The sequence below is a fragment of the Strix aluco genome, chromosome 3 (assembly GCF_031877795.1).
Source record: "Strix aluco isolate bStrAlu1 chromosome 3, bStrAlu1.hap1, whole genome shotgun sequence".
Classification (NCBI taxonomy): Eukaryota; Metazoa; Chordata; class Aves; order Strigiformes; family Strigidae; genus Strix; species Strix aluco.
The window spans coordinates 29,889,911-29,909,141 of record NC_133933.1 but is presented as its reverse complement, the minus strand read 5'-3'; the positions used below and the strand labels follow the sequence as shown (position 1 = coordinate 29,909,141).

The following is a 19,231-nucleotide window of genomic DNA, read 5'->3' as shown; positions in this document are numbered from 1 at the left end:
AAAATTGGATAGGTTTTTGAAAATGAAGTTTATTTCTATATTCTGTGAACTACTTGGCTTAGAAACAAGGATACAGAACTAGTAAATCATTTTCTTGTTGATTATGAAATGCTTTATCAGGAGAAATCATTATTTAATTTGAAAACATTCTTAGTAATATTAAAAAATATCTGCATTTGAACTTTAAAAGCATATAAATATTCCTATTACCTAGAGGAACTTTCAAACCTTCCTCATCATTGAAATAAATAAGATCTATTAAAATGTGGCTAGTTTCAGTAGTTGGAGATGTACTGCACTGCATTAACCTCAGATTTGTAATTTAAGGTTAAGGTTTAAAGATAAAGGGGAAGGGAAAGACGGCAGCAGTCCACCCTTGTTTATCTTGTTTAAGCAATTTTTGTCCTAGCCCAGACCAATGACTTTTTCTCTCCAAACCACTGTTTCGAAAGAGGAACTCCATATTGCATAAGGACTCTCTACATTTGACTTTACCTTAAGTCATTTGGAGAAATACTGCTCTATCAGGATTTTAACCCTTGCCAATGACAAAGCCTCCGTGCAGAGACATTACTCTTGCCAAACTGCAGTCTCTTTATATAGGCTACTTCTCATATACTCGGGTGCAAAGCAAAACTACTGTTACCTGACGTTCTACACCATTTTTATAGTAGTGTACTAAGCCTGGTACTTTTCACTATCCTTTCCTGATTGTAACAGCTGAGGTTGTGCTGGCTACCTTCTCAGTCTCGGAAAGATTAAGGTTTCAGTTTCAGCTGTGATCTGTTTAAACATTTTTTTCCATGTCTTTCGCTAACTTTGGTTTCCACAGACATCACATGTAGGTCTCACAGTAATAAGTTGTTAAGCACTGCAGAGCTATAGAGGAAGACCAAAGAACATCATTACCAAAACAGCTTCAGGGGGAAAAAAATTATAACCAGTCCAAAAGCAAAACCCGTACACACTCTGTTGCTCATATTTCTCCATTGATGCCATAATTTAATTTGCTCTCTGCTAACCACAGTGACCACCAGGGGAGAGGTGATCTGCCTTCCTGGTACTACCAGAGCTGAAAGAAGCTTTGGCAATGTCCTGGTTTCAGGAGGGATAGAGTTAATTTTTCTTCTTAGTAGCTAGAATAATGCTGTGTTTTGGATTCAGTATGGGATTTGGTATAAGAAGAATGCTGATAATACACTGATGTTTTCAGTTGTTGCTAAGAGATCAAGGATTCTCCAACTCCCCATATCCTGCCTGTGCACAGGTACACAAGAAGCTGGGAGGGAGCAGAGCCAGAGCAATGGACCCAAACTGGCCAGTGGAATATTCCATATCATGTAACATCATGCTCAGCATATAAAGGAGGGGTGGCCAGGAAGGAGGGGGTTCTCTCTTTGTTCCAGGATTGTGGTTTCAGCATATTGGTTTTCAGGATTGCTATCCAGGAACGGGCTGGGTATCAGCAGGTGGCGAGCAATCACATTATGCATTACCCATTTGTACTTTCTCTTATTGTTATTGTTTTATTTGATTTCATTTCAATTATTTAACTGTTTTTATCTCAACCTATAAGTCTCCCTTTACCACTACCAATTTTCCCCCAATCCCCTGGGTGGGGGAGGGTGAGCAAGCAGCTGCCTGGTGTTTAGCTGCTGGCCGGGTTTAAACCATGACAGGCAAAAATCCCCCAGATCAAATTTTCCATTCTTAAAAAACTCTAAAGAACCCCAGTGCCTGTCCCCTTCTTTTTCCATGTCACATTAATTTTTATGAAACTCCCAACCATGCAGTAATAGCCAAGATAACTGTCTGGGCAGAAGCCAGCAATTAAGAGCACTGCAGATGTTGGTCTTGCAGTGCATCTGTGATCAGGAGACCTGCAAGCGAGACAACCAGCCTCTTGTTGACAGAAGGCTACTGCAGAAGCTGCAGACTTTAGTATCCAAACAGCTTTCAGTAGAGAAACATTTTGACATTACCTCATTTTCTAGATACTTTCAGAAAGGGCACACAGGGACAATGGCATTCAAACTCTGGGTTCAATGGCACTTTTTTTTCCAGAGCAGCACACACTGTTGCAACACAGGTGAATTACACACCATGGTCTAAAGTCTTCCAGCCCTAAATGGGTAGTGAGATGTTTAAGCTGCATGGCTAAACTTCTCTGGATATGTTAAGGAAAAAATCCTATGCAAGTTTTCAGCAAATGTCACTGAGCTTTTGAATAACATAGATGGCTTGGGTGATGCTCTGAGCTTTTCACATACAGCTAGGATGTCACGCTGCGACTGTGACGTCAGCACAGTCCTGACATGGGAGCTCTGCCCACGCAGCCTGACTCAGTATTTAGTTCTGTAGTTTTCCTACTCCTTCAAAAAATGATAACTGGGACATCATGGTGCCAAGTGTCACTCCGCTTCCAAGCTGAAGCATATGTAGCAAACACTTCCTTTTTAGCGATAGCTTGCCGACTAACTCATCAGTGTCTCTACTGTGCATCTACTACATGCAGGGAGATTTTCAGACAAACTGGAAACACAGCTACCAAGGCTGGCTAATAATTCTTGTGATAAATCCGTTCAAAACAGCATGACATAAAAGTCTAAGGCCTGTGCCACTATGGATATTTAGAAGGTGAAGTGCTTGAGCCTAGATTTTACCCGGTATTTTAACCCAACCCCTCCTTAAACTCAGCTGGAAGTATGCAGAATCAACCCTACCCATTTGGATCAGAACCTTCCCACCTGGCCACAAAAATACAAGTGAAAGTTATCACCCAAATATTGTTAATTCACATTAATCCCTTTCTCAAGGGAAAATAAGCTTGTCTGCAGCTGATGGGGAAGACTCCTAGAGCACCCCAGGACAAGAATGATGGGCTGCATCTCCAGCCAATGCTGCCTAATGAAAAAATCTCGAGGGTATACAAAATGTGCAGCATCTATCTGTGAGAGTGATGTTCACTCCTAAGCTAAGGTAATGGGCACCAAGATCGGGTAAGCAGCAGTGACCTAGTTACCTGCTGAGACTCACCACGCTGTGCTCGCTGCACGCATCTGTTGAGCTGTACCCTCAGCTAGAAGGATGACACGGTAACATCAAGCAGCAAAGCTGAAACTAGGTCCGCAGCCCTCATCTGCCACTGTCTGCAGTGGGCCAGCAGCCACCGCTTACGCTCGGCAGCCATACTCTGAAGCAAGAAAGACTGGCAGCAAGTAAGCATCTCACTCAGCTGAGGTTTTGCCTATACTGCAGAATACAACTGAAACGAGCGTAGGCTAACCCACGGCAAACCTAATCTAGCAAATCTAACAAGTTCATCTCGTGAGTCCAGCAGCGCTAGCAGGGAAGATGGAGGAGGACAGGCTTCGGCCCAGGCCAGCGACACGAGCACAAATGCAGGAAGCCCAGCAGGTTGCACATCCTGTTCCATGGCATCACCACGGCTATTCTTAGCTGCACTAGCTGTTGTGAGGGAAACACTGGGACGCCTACCAACGCTGTGACTAGAAACAGAGCTTGGGTGACAGGAGGGGAATTACACTTTGTCCTGAGCACTACTTTAAAGTTTGTGTTGTCACCAAAAAAAAAAAAAAGATAACACAAAATACGTATATATAAATGCCAACCAAAGTTTCGGTGGCAAGGGTTTCATGCCAGGTTTGGGATGCTAGCACGGATCGGACTGAGAAGGTTCCTGCTGAAAGTCTTCACCTGCCTGGAGTCAGACACAGCTTCACTCCCAACCTGCCCTTCCGCTGTGACACTCAGCTCCTCAATACAAAAGCAGCAAAAAGGAGTTGTTGTGGGAGCTGGATCCAGTCCTTGAGGTGGTCAGGCAACCATCTGGGGTAGGAGGTCTAGGGATGGTATGGGTAAAGGTATGTGTAAAAGGAAAAGTAAGCTATGGACCTGAAGCTTCCCTTCCCATCCTGTTAATTAAAAACTCCCACACTAGTATGTCTCATAAAGGATGTTCATATTAAGTTTAAATCACATCTTTTCATGATGAGGTAGAAGTAGCATTGGAAAATGGCAAAACTCAAGCTCACGTGCAATGCTTACAGTACAACAAACATACCCTCCTGCATATATAACTAATAATATAGAATAATTTTTCCCTCTTGAAGCAGAAAAAAGCAACTGCTGAAGCTGCACCAGTGAAGGGCTCCAAAATGAACTCATCATTGCAAGCTCAGGAACAGCTCAAGGCAGGTATTAGTAATGATCCTGCCCTCCTCAGTATTATTGCTGGCAGCTGAATCTTTTTCTGCAGTCAGTACTTTTCTCCCAACAAACTTCAGAAACTGCAGTGTTTCTGAATTGGAACAAATGAAGCTCAAAACCACCACCGCATCTTCTGCTCTGAAGTAGCTATCTTGCAAAGACATTGAATAAAACAGTACTAACTTCTATTAGGAAGCCTACCTTATTGACTCATATGTTAAGAGATTTAACCACAGCCAATTAACAGGACAGGAAGAACTTTTTATTCTTTTCAAAGGCTGTTTTTCTTAGGAAAAAACATGCAGTAAAAAAAAATGCATTTTGCATAATTAACTATTCACGATACTAGAACTGAGCAATTATTCTGTTAATTGCACCTGGAATCCAGACAGTTGGAGGCCACCATTTTACAACCCATTTATTAACCTCCTCTTCTACTTGTGCTCTTTGTACTTGTTTCTGAGGTTCTGGGAGATGATGAAAGTGCATTTCTATTAGTCAAATTTCTTCCTAGGAAGTGACCTGAGAAAGAAATCCCAACTAAAAGTATTTGACATTCAAGAGCTCCATTTATTTTCTCAGGACTTTAATATTTAATACAAAAAACCCCCCAATATTTATTTTAAAAGAAGGCAAAAAGAAGTATCAATGAACACTAGCTATGTTGATTGTATTTTAACATTGCTCAGAAACAGGATCCAGGACATGAAAAAAAAAGAAGCCAAATTAATGCCATGTGCTTTTTGGAGACATATAGATGAAAGATATTTTTCAGTATCGTGGTTTTACTCTTCAACTACTTACATAACATCGTGAATGCAAAAAAATATAAATGTGAGCCTGCTAAAACATGGTACTGTATCTCACAGGCAGCTAACCACACAAAGCAAAGGTCATAAGGAATAATTGGACCTCCTGTTATCAGCAAAGCCACGTTTGATTTGGAAAATTGTCAAGACTGGCTTTAGCTCAGGCAAATGGAGCATCTACTTCTTTCCGTCCAGCAGAGAAAGAAAAAAACAAAGTTACTACGGAGCTGAACAACTTAAATGCATACCTAAAAAGGGCGTAACTGATGCTATGCTATGAAACTAAAATAGTCAGAGCGCATTTATATGCTTTTAAATATAGTTAGCAGTATTTCCCATTCCCCTCCACATGGAACTCAGAACATCTAGCTACAAAATTCACCCCCTCTGTCCCCCCGGTCTCTCCATAGCTGAAGAGATTAGAAAGTGCAGACAAAGCAGGGGGCAGGGGAAGGAGAATGGCAAGAATCTTTATCCCTCCTCCCCAGACTCCACTAGGCAGTGTTTAATAAATTCAGATGGCCCAATTTCAGAAGCAAACAGCAATATCAGTTTAGCTAAACTTGTTAACAAGTCTTCAGACACTCAGTGGGCTTTTTTCTTTCTTTTTGGAGAATGGGGAAAAGGAACAAACCCTGGAATTATAACAAACTGATAGTATTTCTGCAGCAAATTTAGAAACACCACAGTACTCCTGATTTTAACATATCCATAAAATCTAGGTACTTTCAGTCATTCTTCAAAAGCCAGGCTGTACTGGCAGAAGCTCTGGACTCACTCCCACAAGTAATTCCTTGCATGCAAGTAACTACTCGTCAGCCCGATGAAACTATTCATGAATACAGAAATTTACAGGACTGAGGCCTTGCCATGACTTTTTAGGAGTCACAAGCTGGGGCTAGTTTTGTCTTTTACATAACTATGTGTATGTCTGTACCAAATACCATGATGCAGCAATAACAGATATTACTGAAAGCCTAGAGTGGATGTTGAAAGCAATCGAGCTAAAATTATAAGGGCTTCCACAGAAGCAATTTACTCTGCTAAAAAATAAAGCCTCACGGTACTGTGGCTAGCCCACTGAGTGTCTGAATTAGTTCTGCACTGCACCTGAGGTGCAGATATAATCTAAGAAGTGATTCTAAAATAGCATGTTTCGGGATGAGACATGTACTAAGTGTAAAATATTTCACCCAATGATGTTTGGTACACATTTAATCAGAAGCATAAACAATCTAGACACTGAAATACAAACTTAGTTTTCCTTAAAATCAGTGTTCCATTTTTTTTTATTTTAAAAATTCAGGAATGTGATACACAATACAATTAGCTCCCCACCACTGCAGTGTTCACTTACATGAGATTCACTAGTTTCATGCTTTGTGGAAAAAAAAAAAAAAAAAAAAAAGAGACTGCGCAGTGTTTTTGAATGCTCCCAGTATTCTGGAACTGTGATCTTCAGAATAAACCATGTCTGTGTAACCACAGACAGGTTAAAAAAATTCAAGCTATATCGCAAGCTAGCAGGCTACAGTTGGGTCTCATACAGCCAGAACAAACACGAAAATTGTCTTCCTGCTGCTGTACAGCCACCACCTTGACCTGACTATACGCTTCCAGGGAATTTACCATCCAGGGCTGAAGAGACTAAAGGCCCCGTTAACACTAGCTGGTGCTGCACGTGCAACACAGCACATGACAGAGAGGCCACGCAACTCCCCCTTCGGCCCCCATCATCATCATCGTCACATTTGCGTCCTGTCCTGATAATAAAAATAACATGGGGGAGAGATTTTTGTTTTTTAAGCTAGCCATTGCCTGCAATGGACACAGAAATAGAAAAATATGACTTCTGGCACACACAAAAAAAGATTAAATAGTTACAATGGAATCAGTGACTACAACTCCATCTATTCAGATGCATTTACTGAGACTGTTAACCAACGGTGGCAACTGTCAAGACTTAATAGTTGCTCTGTTTTTATAAGAGCAACAGGAGAGAAGGAAGTCAGGCTTCTCAGTGCTACTATGGTTTGTCTTGGTTGGGGTTTTTTTTAAACTAAAGAGCAGTAGTCCTATGGTGCATTAGTGATGTACAGCAGGACCTCAACAATTCATACTAATGACTGAGACCAATTTTAAACTAGTGAGCAAAATAATTAGTGAAAGTTTACCATAATAAGCAAGGATACACATTTCCAAAGAAAAAAAAAGTACTTTGTTCATTTCAAAATTTACTTGGTTAATACTTTGTAGTATACTAGCAGTGGTAGCATATTCTGCAAATGTAGTCTCATACAAGATCTCATTTAACAGTCAACTCTAGATCATATACAGGTAACAGAAGAAAGAGTTAAGGTAATTCAGACAAAACAAAAACATACATAAATACTATATTAACATATTTAAGTTAGTTTATGAGACTATACAACAAGCATAAACACAGAAAAAAGGTGAGTGATGCTGATGGCTGTGAAGCACCAACATCCCCAAGCTAGCGCAAAGCTGAACCGACCCATCCACACCCCGCAGCTTCCTGAGGATGCATCTGAGCAGCCAAGAGGCAAAACAACTGCACGGCGCTGCGCTGCACCCAGGCTAACAAACCCTGTGAGAGGGGGCTCACGCGAAACTGGACTGAGCTCCTCTACTTTTCCAATGCTTTGGCACGCAGCATTTGGCCAGCACACTGGCACGCGATACAGAGCTCGTCTGGCCCTGTAGACGGCACAGTTAATACACAACACTGGTAATCCACCCATGGACAATCAAGAGTTGACTGCAATGCTCTGCTGAGAAGTTGGGCAAGACCACTGACAGGACCTGGGCCAACCCAGGTCCAACAAGCAGCAGACTATTTTGAACTACTTAGGAGCAATTATCATACGAGACACATTAGAAATGCAAACTAGCGAGGTTCTGCATCCGGAGGCACAGCTACATTCCCTTCACTAACAAAACATTCTTTTTTTAAAAAATCTACATTTAAATACTGTTAAAAACCTGAAAACCACAGCATCAAAGAATTTTGTAAGGCCAAAATTATCCTCAGTTCCCTCTGTTGTGCCTAGGCATTGCAATACATTTGTAGAAGTAAATACCATGTAATTTAGTATCTTATACTCCTCCCAGTGCCTTCCAGTAACAGATCTCAGGGCTCTTCGCACAAGAGTTAAGCCTCACAACACCCCTGTGAGGTAGGTATTATCCCCATTTCAAGACAGGGAAACTGAGGCAGAGTGTTTATCATGTCCAGAGTCATGGAGCAAACAATGGACGATCTGAGCTGTTCTCCAGTTTTAAGCATAGGAGCAGTCAATTAAATCACAAAACATTTCTTCCTATCCATAACTTTGAGGGTGGATCGAAAGAGTCAGGGTTTTAGATTACATTTTTTGTGTTTTATCTTCACCTCTCACCTAGTCTCTGCCAAATTCACAGTTCATAGACCAGTTTCTCCTTTACTAAGGTGCAAGTTGGCAGCATACTGTAACAGCTTCTTTAGAGCCAGTTGTCAATTAACTGAGTGACATTTTAAACCACAGATTTGGATGCTTAATAAGTGAAATTATGTGACACATAAACATCTCAAAGTGTGAAATACAGTGAATGAAATCCTACTCCCTGCCCCACTTCCTGAAAAGTCAGGAGAAGGCTCCTGAGGACATGGCGGGGACCAGAACTGCAGTCACTGCAAGTGCTTACAGACACACTCAATTACAAGCAAAATGCACCACTGGATTACTTGTTATGGAGGCTACTGCCTATGCTTAAAAGCATGACTTATACAGTCGGCGCCTGGCACACTTTCCCCTCCAGAGCACTTATTGACATAACTAATTCTTTTATCTTAGTAAACTGAGAATTAGTTAAAAATGAAGCTCCAGCTCTTCATTCACAGCACTGTGAGTCAAGGATTCTTTAAACTTCAAAGACTTTTATGACCAGACACAACTTGGAAACGAGGAAAAACACCAGAAAAATCCATAAAATACGAAAGTATGCATTACTTTATCGCTCAGTCTCATGTCTTGATCACAGAGCAGTATACAGTAGCTTGAACTTCCATTCTGATAGAAAAAAACCCCCTTTCACATCTGATATTTTCACAAGCAGTTGATTTTAATTACCTCGCTACCTTACCAGAAAAAGTGGGGACGGTTTCTAACAATCACATGATGTTCTCTTTAAAATATGCTATATGATAAATTCATTAGAAAAGCCTTCACATTTATTATTATATAAGTTTTAAGAAAAATATGTGAAACTGCAAAGTGGTTTCCAGTTTTAAGTAGTTATATCTTTAAAAATGTCCTATGAGCTTTGGTTTCCTTAGGGCTTCTAAATAAACAATATATTAAAATATCTACAAATCAAATATTAAAGGAAAGAGTAGGTCCAAGAAATCTGTAACACAAATTGAGTTCCTACATGCTTATCCCTCAAATACCTTTTCACTGGAAAAAATATTTTAATTTGAAGCACAGCAAAAAGTGTCTCTGCTGAAATGTTGAAACTGGTTTTCTGAAGTTGTTACAGCATTGGTGCACTTTCTGTCTGTCTCGGTACAAAGTCAACACAAACACATTGTATCATGACAGTGACATTATGTTCTTTAAAACAAGCATTCTAGATTTAGCAATATGACAAGAACAAGGACTTCAGCAATTACACTACTTGGCAAAATTGCATCTCAAACGTCTGTCTCTTCCTCTTGCAATACAGCTGTTGTCAGTCACCAAAACTCAGGTAGCACCATTCAGGGAGTTACAAAGATGATTCAAACTGCTCGTTTTGATCGGCGTTTGCCTCTAGCTTAACTGAAGGGATGCTCTCCGACTTAGTCCTCCTAGTTTTCGGAAATTCAATGACAACTTCTGAACAAGAGATACTAAGTGACGAAGATTTTTCTGTCTTCTTTGCAGTACTATCTTCTCCTGTTCCACAACACTGCTTCAAAGCACACTGAGTCCTGCAAGGAAACTCACATTTCCCTCTCCCTGATTCAGAGCCAACACTGGCAAACTCAGGCTGAATGGTAGTTGCATGAATCCCTTCATCATGAAAGATCTCTTTTATGCGCTTTGCCACCATCATGTACGTGGAAGGGTCAGGACACTTTATGTGAGCAGTGCCAATGATCCTACTGCCTGCTAGCTGCCAAATGTGTAATTCATGGACTGCTTCAACGCCTTCAAGGGTACGTAATTTTGAGTTCAAAGAATGAACATCTATTTGTTTGGGAACAGTCTGCAGAAGTATAAGGGCTGACTCCCTAAGTAACGGGTAAGTTGTGTAAAGGAGTATACAAACCATGATCAAACAAAGGATGGGATCTAAATATAGCAACCAGCATGGACCAGCCACCGTAATGCTCTCTTGCTCGGACTTGTTTGCTCCGCCAAGCGTTTGGGATAAAGTAGCATTTTCCATGCAATGATTATTGACACATGGATTAAAGCAGGGCCCATCTTTGGGGCATGGATTCCACAAACCATAGAAGAGCAAGGCATTCAATACCACAATTACGGAACCTAAGGCATCTCCAAAAACATGCAGAAAAACTCCACGCATGTTAAGCTGCGCACTAGAGTCTTCTTCAACCTCCTCTACATCCAGAGGATAATGACCAGCGTTCCCATTCACTTGTAGGTCAGCCATGTCGTCTTTCATATCACCTGACAAGAAAACAGCAAAAAGATTAGGCACAGCAATACTACATATTACTCTAATTCCATACAAATAATAACCAATATTAAGCTTGCCACATGAGTACAAAACTGTAAAGCAAGCAACTCTACCCATAACAGTCAGCAACATTTTCTCTGGCTAAGAAATATTCAGCTGTCCCAATAAATGATCTAAATAGTCTAGGTGGCAATTGCTTCTACATGGAACTTAAAGATGTAGAGCAGCAAAGATTGAAGATGACCACATTTTCATTTGTTCTACTGAAAAACTGTTTGCACATTTTCCAGCTGTTTAACCATTTGACTACTCACTGTTCACTTCTTAAACAAAATCCAGAATTACAGAGCATATATAAAAAAGCTGGTTAAGTAGCTAAGTAACCTACATTTGTTCCCTCTTTTGTAAAGCCAGAAGGCTAATCACATTCCTAAAATCTCTCTTAAACCATAGGACTGCATCGCTGCTATTTTATATTAAAATTTATGAAGCCAGAAGCTCAAAAGCTGTATGGATACTGCCTTATAGTAACTTCTTCTCAGGTTTAGTAGTTCGTTTCCAAAAGACTTCTGAATTCAAGGAAAAGGAAGTTTTTTCTGAGCTGGCGCACGGAGCCAGCAGATACAACGAGCTGAGATTTTAGGTCTAAAATGCAGAATTTATCAGCGGTATTGACTACAGGACAGTGTAAGGTATCACTGAAGCTCTCAGAGGCTATGAACTAGCGTTACTTATATTTCAGAATACATAAAACCCTTATTTTTAGTACTTTTTTTGAAGTGACATATAGCTGTTGATGCCCAAAGCCTTATGTCATGGACCGTACAATGCATAAATGAACATTTTAGTGCCCTCTCCCAAAACTGTCTGCAATAGTACCACTCCATCACACCTAACCAGATATACAGGAATAAATCCACACATCATTACAAAGAATGCTTTCTGAAAGAAAAACATCTTCCAGTGTTCAAAATTGAAAGTATTTTACATGATTAACCTCCTACTTTTCTTCAAAAGTTCTTCTTTGGACAGAAAACTTGCAGTGTTGAAGAAATGTAACAGGCACTGACCACTGACCCAAGAAACTGAAACAAGGAGCTCTTACTGCTTCTGTGGTTGTTCAGTTCAGAGCTTTGTAAACATTAACATGTTAGCATGACCTGCAGCTTCTGCCACTCTGCTCTCATGACTGCAATTCTGTAATCATGAAGTGCCTACAAGTTCTCTTCCTTCTGAAGAAGGGGCGGGCTCCTACGAAGGCGACTGAGCAGGTCAGCTCCAAGCCCCAGGCTCAGCCTCATGCATCACACTTCTGCCCTAAAGCTCCAGCTACATTTTCCACACAATTTCTAGGAGTTATGAAATATGGGACCTGTAACTTTCCAGAGAAATCAATAAATTAGAGGGAAATATCTCAGGTTACAGAGTTCAGAACTCATGGTCCACAATGAGGGCAAGGAAAGAGGAACTTTTCTGACACTCTGCTGCGTACCAAGTACTTGGAGAAGATTTGAAAAGTCAGTAGGCCTATCTAGAAGAGTGGGTAACAGGAAACACGGTTCCAGAAAGCTCTTGAGATTTTATAATGGCAAAAGGTTAAAATGTGTCCATTTGAAATACGCTCATTTAAATCTAACTATAAACTGATTACTTCACAAAAAGTATATGCACAATGATACCTGTGCAGGACTAGCCCCTAAGGCTATCACTAGCTTTCCACTTCCACCTTAGGAAATCAAGGTCTACCCCTCTGGAATTTCCAGTGAAGGCAAACTACCACTCTCAGTCATCGCCCTAGTCTTCACCTACACACCTTACAGCTTCTCACAAGTCTCCGAGCACCTTTACCTGTAACATTTCCACGCGTAAACTATGAATAACTCCATCCATTACATAATCTTGACAGGGCATAGAAGGAAATACAAACTTATTTCAAAGTTCCACTGTGACCAAAATTATGCCCTATTACCACCGAAATACCCACAACAAATTATGTTATAACAAGACATCCATGAGAAATTCCACAAAAGTCAGCTCAGAACAGTATACCTTTTAACCCATGCTATAAGTTAATCTTTTAGTCTAGAACTAGTTCAAAACTTGGCTAAAAGCACAACTTCTCACCATGTTTCACCATGCAAGAACAATTCACAAGCCAAGGTATCTATCAGATCAAGGGTTAAGGGAATTTTACATTGTTTGAAACTAATTATTAGGATACCTTTGTTGAACTAAACCAACATTAAGAGCTTATTATGTGGTCAAGAAAATATTCAGAGGAGCTTTCCCATCCTCTTGCAAAACCTGTCTTTTCAAAACCAACATGGAGTCAAAACACTAGAGAGAGAGAGAGTGAGAGAGAAACTGCTAAGTTTCTCACATGTGTATTGGAATCTCTGACCACAAAAAACCCGAAACTGTAGCAAAGTTCACTCTGCTGAATTAAAGCTCAGTTTAAGCTAAAACAGCAGTCTCCTGATGTCGCCCTGAAAATAATGGACAGAACATGGGTTCTGAAGACTGAAACCCCTTCCTCCTGGTAACAGGGATGCCATATGATTAAGGTAGAGAAAGAGCAATTACGCGCCTTTCACTTTGCTAGCACGCAGTACTTGCCTTCGACCAAGTGACTTCAAAACACGCTATCCAGGCTTCTGCATCCATTAAAAAAATAACCCAAGAAATTCCCTCCCACGATATAGGACAGTTTGATCACAATTGGGAAGGGAAGAGTTTAAATTTATCTCTTATGTGCAAGCGAGTGGGAAGGTGCACGCTTTAGAAAGCTAAAGAAAACTAATCCAAAGAAACCACGCATGTACCCTGACACCAGTGAGCTCCACATTCAGTGCCTACTGCATGACTTCCACAGTTCTGATTGGTAATTTCCAAGACTTCTTCCTATTAATATGGATGTCACGAAGAAGTACAACATTACTGCAGTGGAATATACCTCAGTATGTCACGCTTAGATTGAGGTTAGCTTCTCAGGTAGCTAATAACCGACCCAACGGAGAGATCCGGCTGTCAGGACCAAGGTGTTGAGCTGCGCTCTGTCTGATGTGCAGCCAGTTCAGAAGGCATTAGGGCAGTGTCTTGTGACAGCTTGTGTCGCTAGGCAAAGACCACTTGTCGTGTGCCTTCTCTACCAGCACCAACTTTTTCCGAGGCAAACTGCTTTACCCTAAGGCTCTTTCACACTCTGACCTATCTGCAAGACAAGCAGCAGAACTTAGGGTACTCCTTTTAGCACCTGAAGGAAAAGCGTGAGGCAGAGGTGCAACAGTTGTGTGCCCGAGAGCACCGCTAAGAAAGTTTCTTGCCTCTGCCCCAGGAGGAAGGACGGGAAGGACGGGTGGTCCCCACGAAGCTTGCACCAGGTGGGACCAGGATGCCCACCGCCCTACTCGCAGGCGGGACCTCTCCCGCTTTCCTGGCGCTTCTGTGCTGGGATGGGACAGCGGTGCAGGTCTTACCTAGCTTCTCCTGGCTGACCCCGTTGGAGCTGCTGCAGTTCTCCACTAAGGTGCTGGTCTCCTCCCGGTGCAGCGCAGCCTCCCCGTCCCCAGGCGGCTGCTCGGGCTTGGCGCCGCTGCGGGGGTGCTGTCTGCCGCTGTGCGAGTGGCCGTGGCCGTGGGAATGGCCGTGGCCCCCGACGCCGTGGTGGTTGAAGAGGCAGAGCCCCAGAAGGTTGATGATGAGTCCCGCCACCCCCACGCCGATGACCACCAGCGGCTGCTGGATCTCGTGGGGCTCCGTGAAGCGCTCGATGGCCTCCAGCAGGATGGTGAAGCAGAGGGCGGTGAGGAAGACGGCGTTGACGAGGGCGCCCATCACCTCAGCCCGCACCCACCCGAAGGTGTTCTTCTTGGTGGCGCGGGTGCGCTGGGCGAAGCGCACGGCCACCAGCGCCACGACCAGGGCCATGACATCGGAGAGCATGTGGAAGGAGTCGGAGAGCATGGCCAGCGACGACGTGACCCGGCTCACCACCACCTCCACCACGAAGAAGAGGAAGGTGAGCGCCAGCATGCACAGCAGCCGCGCCCGCCGGTTCTGCCACCACCGCGGCCCGCCCGGCCCCTTCGCCGCCATCCCCCCGCACATCGCGCCGGGGCAGCGGCTGCCGGCCCGGCCCGGCGCGGCGCGGCGGAGGCGCGAAGAGAGCGGCCGGCGGTCGGCGCGACGAGCGGCCCGCGGGCGCGGCGGAGCGCCGAGGACGAGCGCGGACACTCCCCGCCGCCGCCGGCCCGGCCACCGCCGCTCCCTGCGCTGGCGCTGGGCGAGCAAACTTTGCACCCGAGCCCCCTCACTCTTTCCACACGGAACCCGAGCCGGCACGGCCACGCCCCCCCGCCCGCGCCCCATTGGCCACCGCCCCCCCGCCCGGCGGGGCCCGCTCGCCCCCGCCCCCCGCCTCGCTCGCCATTGGCCCACGCGCCCTCGCGACAGGCGGCCCCGCCTCCCTGGCCCCGCCCCGAGGCCGCGGCCGCCCCGCCCCTCAGGGGCGGTGCCAGAGGAGGGGGGCGGGGACGAGCGTCATGGCCCGGGAGCGACGGCTGCGATTGGCTGAGCCCGTCGGCTTCCCCCCGCCTCCCCCGCCGCCGCTCTTCCAGTCCCGCCCTGCGGCCAGCGGGACTCGTGCAAAAGGTGCTTCACACGGCCCCGGCCCGGCGCGCGCGGGGGGGGCGGGGCTCCCCTGCGGGCCGGGGCAGGCGGGCGGGAGAAGGGCCCGCTCCGCCGATTGGGGGGGGGCGGGGGGGTCGCACGGGGTTGGGGGAGGGGGCTTTGTGACGTCACGCGTCGGGGCGGTGGACCTTTGTGACGTCACACGGGGGCCGTTAGGGTTAGCACCGGCCGCCTCCTGAGGGGCCCGGGGGCGGGCTAACGGCCGTCGGTCGCGGCGCGCGGTCCTGCCGTCAGGGGCCGAGGCGGGAGCCGCGAGGGCGCAGTCAGCCGCCCCCTGCGGCCGGCGCGGCAGGAGCGGAGCCACGGGAGCTGGCCAGCGCCGGCGAGCTCGCCCGGGGGTCTGCGCCGCCGGCAGCCGCGGGGGCCGCGGTCTGGGGGCAGGGGGAGGCCCGCGCCGGCACCGCGAAACCCGGGTGTCGGGGAGGTGCCCGAGGAGGGGCCGCGGCGGGGGCCTGGCTGCTGGCCTTCGCCCCTGGGCAGCCCGGCCCGGGCCCAGGCCCAGGCCGTCCGCCCCTCCCGCCTCTGTCCGTGCTGAAGCCCTGGCTTTGCCTGGAGGGTCTGCCGTGCCTCTTGGGGTACAAACACGGAGAGGAGCCGGGGCAGCCTTGCAGGTCCTGAGGCACCAGAAATGGCCTTGCCCAGTTACGGCCCCTGCCTGGAGAGGGGGAAGGAGCCAGCGACCAGCCCACCACTGCACGAACTCGGCACCTATCGCCAGCTGTCAAACCAATGGGCCCGTTTTCCAACTACTGCACATGCCGCTGTACATCCCAACAGCTATTTCTTACTGCCTTTCTAACTCCTAGCTTTGTCTGAGGTTGGGCCGTGTAGCAGGGGGATTTCTATTTAATTTTTCTCCTGTTTGTGTCACTGAGGGCAGTAGGATGAATGATGAAGCAGTAACAACTGATGAGCAGTCATTCATGGTTAAAAAGTTTGGAGAGAAGAAGAAAGTAATTTTGGTTGAGGAAGTTTTGAAAAGCTGTAATATCACAAAAATATATACAATTAGTTTTATAAAACTCCTTGTACTTAGAAAAAGCAAATATTTTGAGACATCTAGAAAAATCAGGAAAAAAAATCACAAAAATTTCCAAAAGGCAGAGTTGACCTCTTACTTTGCCTGCTGTGTTCCAGGGAGCCAACAAACATGGCAGCAAGAGGGAGAGTGTCCAAGAATATTCCATGAGTGGAAAATGGAGAGAGAGGAAACAAATAGCCATAGTTATTTATAGCTATAGAGGTGAAGCTGTGTGTATGAATACATAGAGGCAGTAAGAAAACGGGTGCCCTGAAAAGGAAGATCTAGCAAGAATGCAGAAGCCTGTTGCTATACTTGGACATGCCAAAGGGATCATGGTTCAGGGTCCATGTAAGGGTTCCTGACAGCTGGAGTTGGGCAGCTCGTCCTGTTTCATTAGAAAAATGACAGAAGGTGTTTACCCTTCCACAAGAAAAGTGTTATCAGTGAGCGTAACTGAGACCAATGGTTTGGGACAGGCATCCCCTAAGCTCAGCAGAGTCGTGGTGAGTCCACATTTGCCCACCATGTTGCTTTAATCTGTGGATGCCATCCCCTCTTCTTCACCTACGCTGCAGTGTTATGCTCATTACATTGCAGGCACGGCTTGGGCACCGCAGGCGCTGCTGTACAGACCTGTGACACTGAACCCTGTTTTCTGTGAGATTGTTCGTGTGTCAAAATCTAGGTCTACTATGTTTTCAGTTTAGCGGTAGGAACCCCTATGGAATGCTTTAATGACCGTCGTAAAGAGTACTGTAAGAGAGTCAGTAATTAGATTGCTGTAACATTCTCCTCATCTACTTGGCTTCCCATAAGCCATAATATCATTTAATAAGATGTTGTAAATAATCAGGAAGCTGACCAGCAATTATACTGAAACGGAACATGCCCATGTCCTCTCCTCCTTACCCCCACGCAAGGCCATTAGTTAATAAAGAAGAATTACCCGAATTTAGGATATATGGGTCAAAGAAACTGGTACAGCTCAAAGCTTTTTTAATTCCTGCAGGTGGGGCGTGTTATCATTTTACAGGGATTGGTGTTAATCCAATGGATTTTAGCTAGGAAGGAAGGGACGGCAAGGGGTTTAATGTCTCTCATTGACTGGATCTCAGGAATTACTGAAACTGAGTATTACTTGGTTGCCCCTGTGATGTCATCAGAGTTTTCTTTATTAAAAGTACTCGGTCCCGATAGGATATCAATACCAGTACCACCCTTATGAATAAAACTTAATCTGCATTGAACATAAACTGTGTCAAAGGCATGGACTAGCTTACAGGAGGGGAGTTACGGCTTTTTTGGCTTCTTTCTTGGTGTGTAAACCATGCCTAGATCAATTTGTGATCCTTTTAACATTTCTTCACCACAAGATCTCCTAATCTCCTCAAGGGTACCATACAACTTGTCAGTTTGCTGCTGTCTTCCCCTTACAGGATGGTGTGTTCTTGATCCTGCCCTTGTCCAGGGATAGCTTTTCTTCCTACTGTACCAGACTGAATACTGAATTCCTCTGGGGGCCAAAAGCCACGAGACGTGGGACCATATACCTCAGGAGAGTGGGAGGGTGTGGTTTCTTCCCAGCGGGGAAGTAATAATGGTTCCTCAGGCCTTCTACTGCTCCCCGATGAATAGGGCTGGGCATACAGTTTTGTCCTATGGGACCCAGCAGCCACCGTGGTCTTCACTGGCTGCAAATACAGGGACTTTGATAAATAGTCCCCTGTGGCAGCCCAGTCCCGCTGCCGGCCATGTCAGGCACAGACCGGCAGCTGGACCACACAAGAGTTCACGTCATTACCTCTTCCCCAGACTCTTTCTCATAAACCAGTGTGCTCTACACTGCTGTTCTCAGGCTTTTCGATTGTATCCCCATACATCAGCATCCAAGAGGAATGGGGATAGTTCCTAAATTTAGGGCTGTCCATCTGGCAACATTATGAATTTTAAGATTAATGGGAAGGTGACTGATAAAGGTACCTAATGAAGCCATAAATGGTGTGTTACAGGAGAACATTTTGTTTCTGCTTATGCTTTTGAGGAGAGTACTATGTCTTCAAAGTAGGGAGGACTCCAGGTTTTCTGTTGTTTGTTGTTTATTTTTTCAGGCTTCCAGGCATTGTTCGTGACTCACCCAATTCTTTCTTGGCTCAGCTTCCGGTCCACACATGTGGAAGGATCTGTCTCCAAATCTATTTACTTACCGTAAATGCTCCATGTTCTGAGGGGAGAAGTAACTCTGCATCTCCAGCATGCAGCTTCATACCACCCCAGAATGGGGTGACAAGATAGGGAAAGGCTAAACAGAAAGCTCCTGCGTGTCACCTCTTCTGAGGAAAAATGTTTTGCACTGAGTGCTGCTGAACTCTCTTAAGTCAGCTGAGCACTGTGGGAAGAATAGGACTTTGGTTGGGAGATTCACTATTACTCAGCATATTTGCTGAGTAAATAAAGCCACTGCTTTTTTCTTTGAATTTCTGTGCAAGTTTGCAAGTGGAGAGATCTCTGCCATGGAGGGCTCTTCATCACTCTGTGCCTTTCCACTTGGAAAAGGTGAAACCCTGTCTATAAACCGCTAATGCAGTCACACATTACAGAGCACACTGCCTCCTTTTAACACCTAACTTGTTCCCTTTCTGTGCAGTCATCAGACCTGTCTGCTTTTAATAAAGGCTTGAGGGACTCTGGCAAACATGACTCCATCTGTCTGTTCCACTTCAAGGCTGTCAGTGTTCATTTTAGGCTGCATTTCTTGCAGGCAATGTCTGTCTCTTGTAGCTGTCCTTACAAG

At 45.1% G+C, this 19,231-nt stretch overlaps 1 protein-coding gene across 1 annotated transcript; it reads right to left on the bottom strand.

Moving 5' to 3' along the window:
- Positions 1 to 6,294: 6,294 nt before the first annotated feature.
- On the bottom strand, positions 6,295 to 14,918 carry SLC30A1 (solute carrier family 30 member 1). The gene is made up of 2 exons (XM_074817954.1): positions 14,204 to 14,918; positions 6,295 to 10,717 (listed from the first exon to the last, which is right to left on the bottom strand). The coding sequence occupies exons 1-2, from the start codon at positions 14,832 to 14,834 to the stop codon at positions 9,807 to 9,809; spliced, it is 1,542 nt and encodes a 513-aa protein (XP_074674055.1). The 5' UTR covers positions 14,835 to 14,918; the 3' UTR covers positions 6,295 to 9,806.
- Positions 14,919 to 19,231: the final 4,313 nt, after the last annotated feature.

Coding starts and splice junctions, on each gene's coding strand:
- SLC30A1 (XM_074817954.1), bottom strand. CDS start 14,834: ATGTGCGGGGGGATGGCGGCGAAGGGGCCGGGCGGGCCGCGGTGGTGG. Junction 10,718..14,203: donor GGTCAGCCAGGAGAAGCTAG/GTAAGACCTGCA, acceptor TTTTCTTGTCAG/GTGATATGAAAGACGACATG.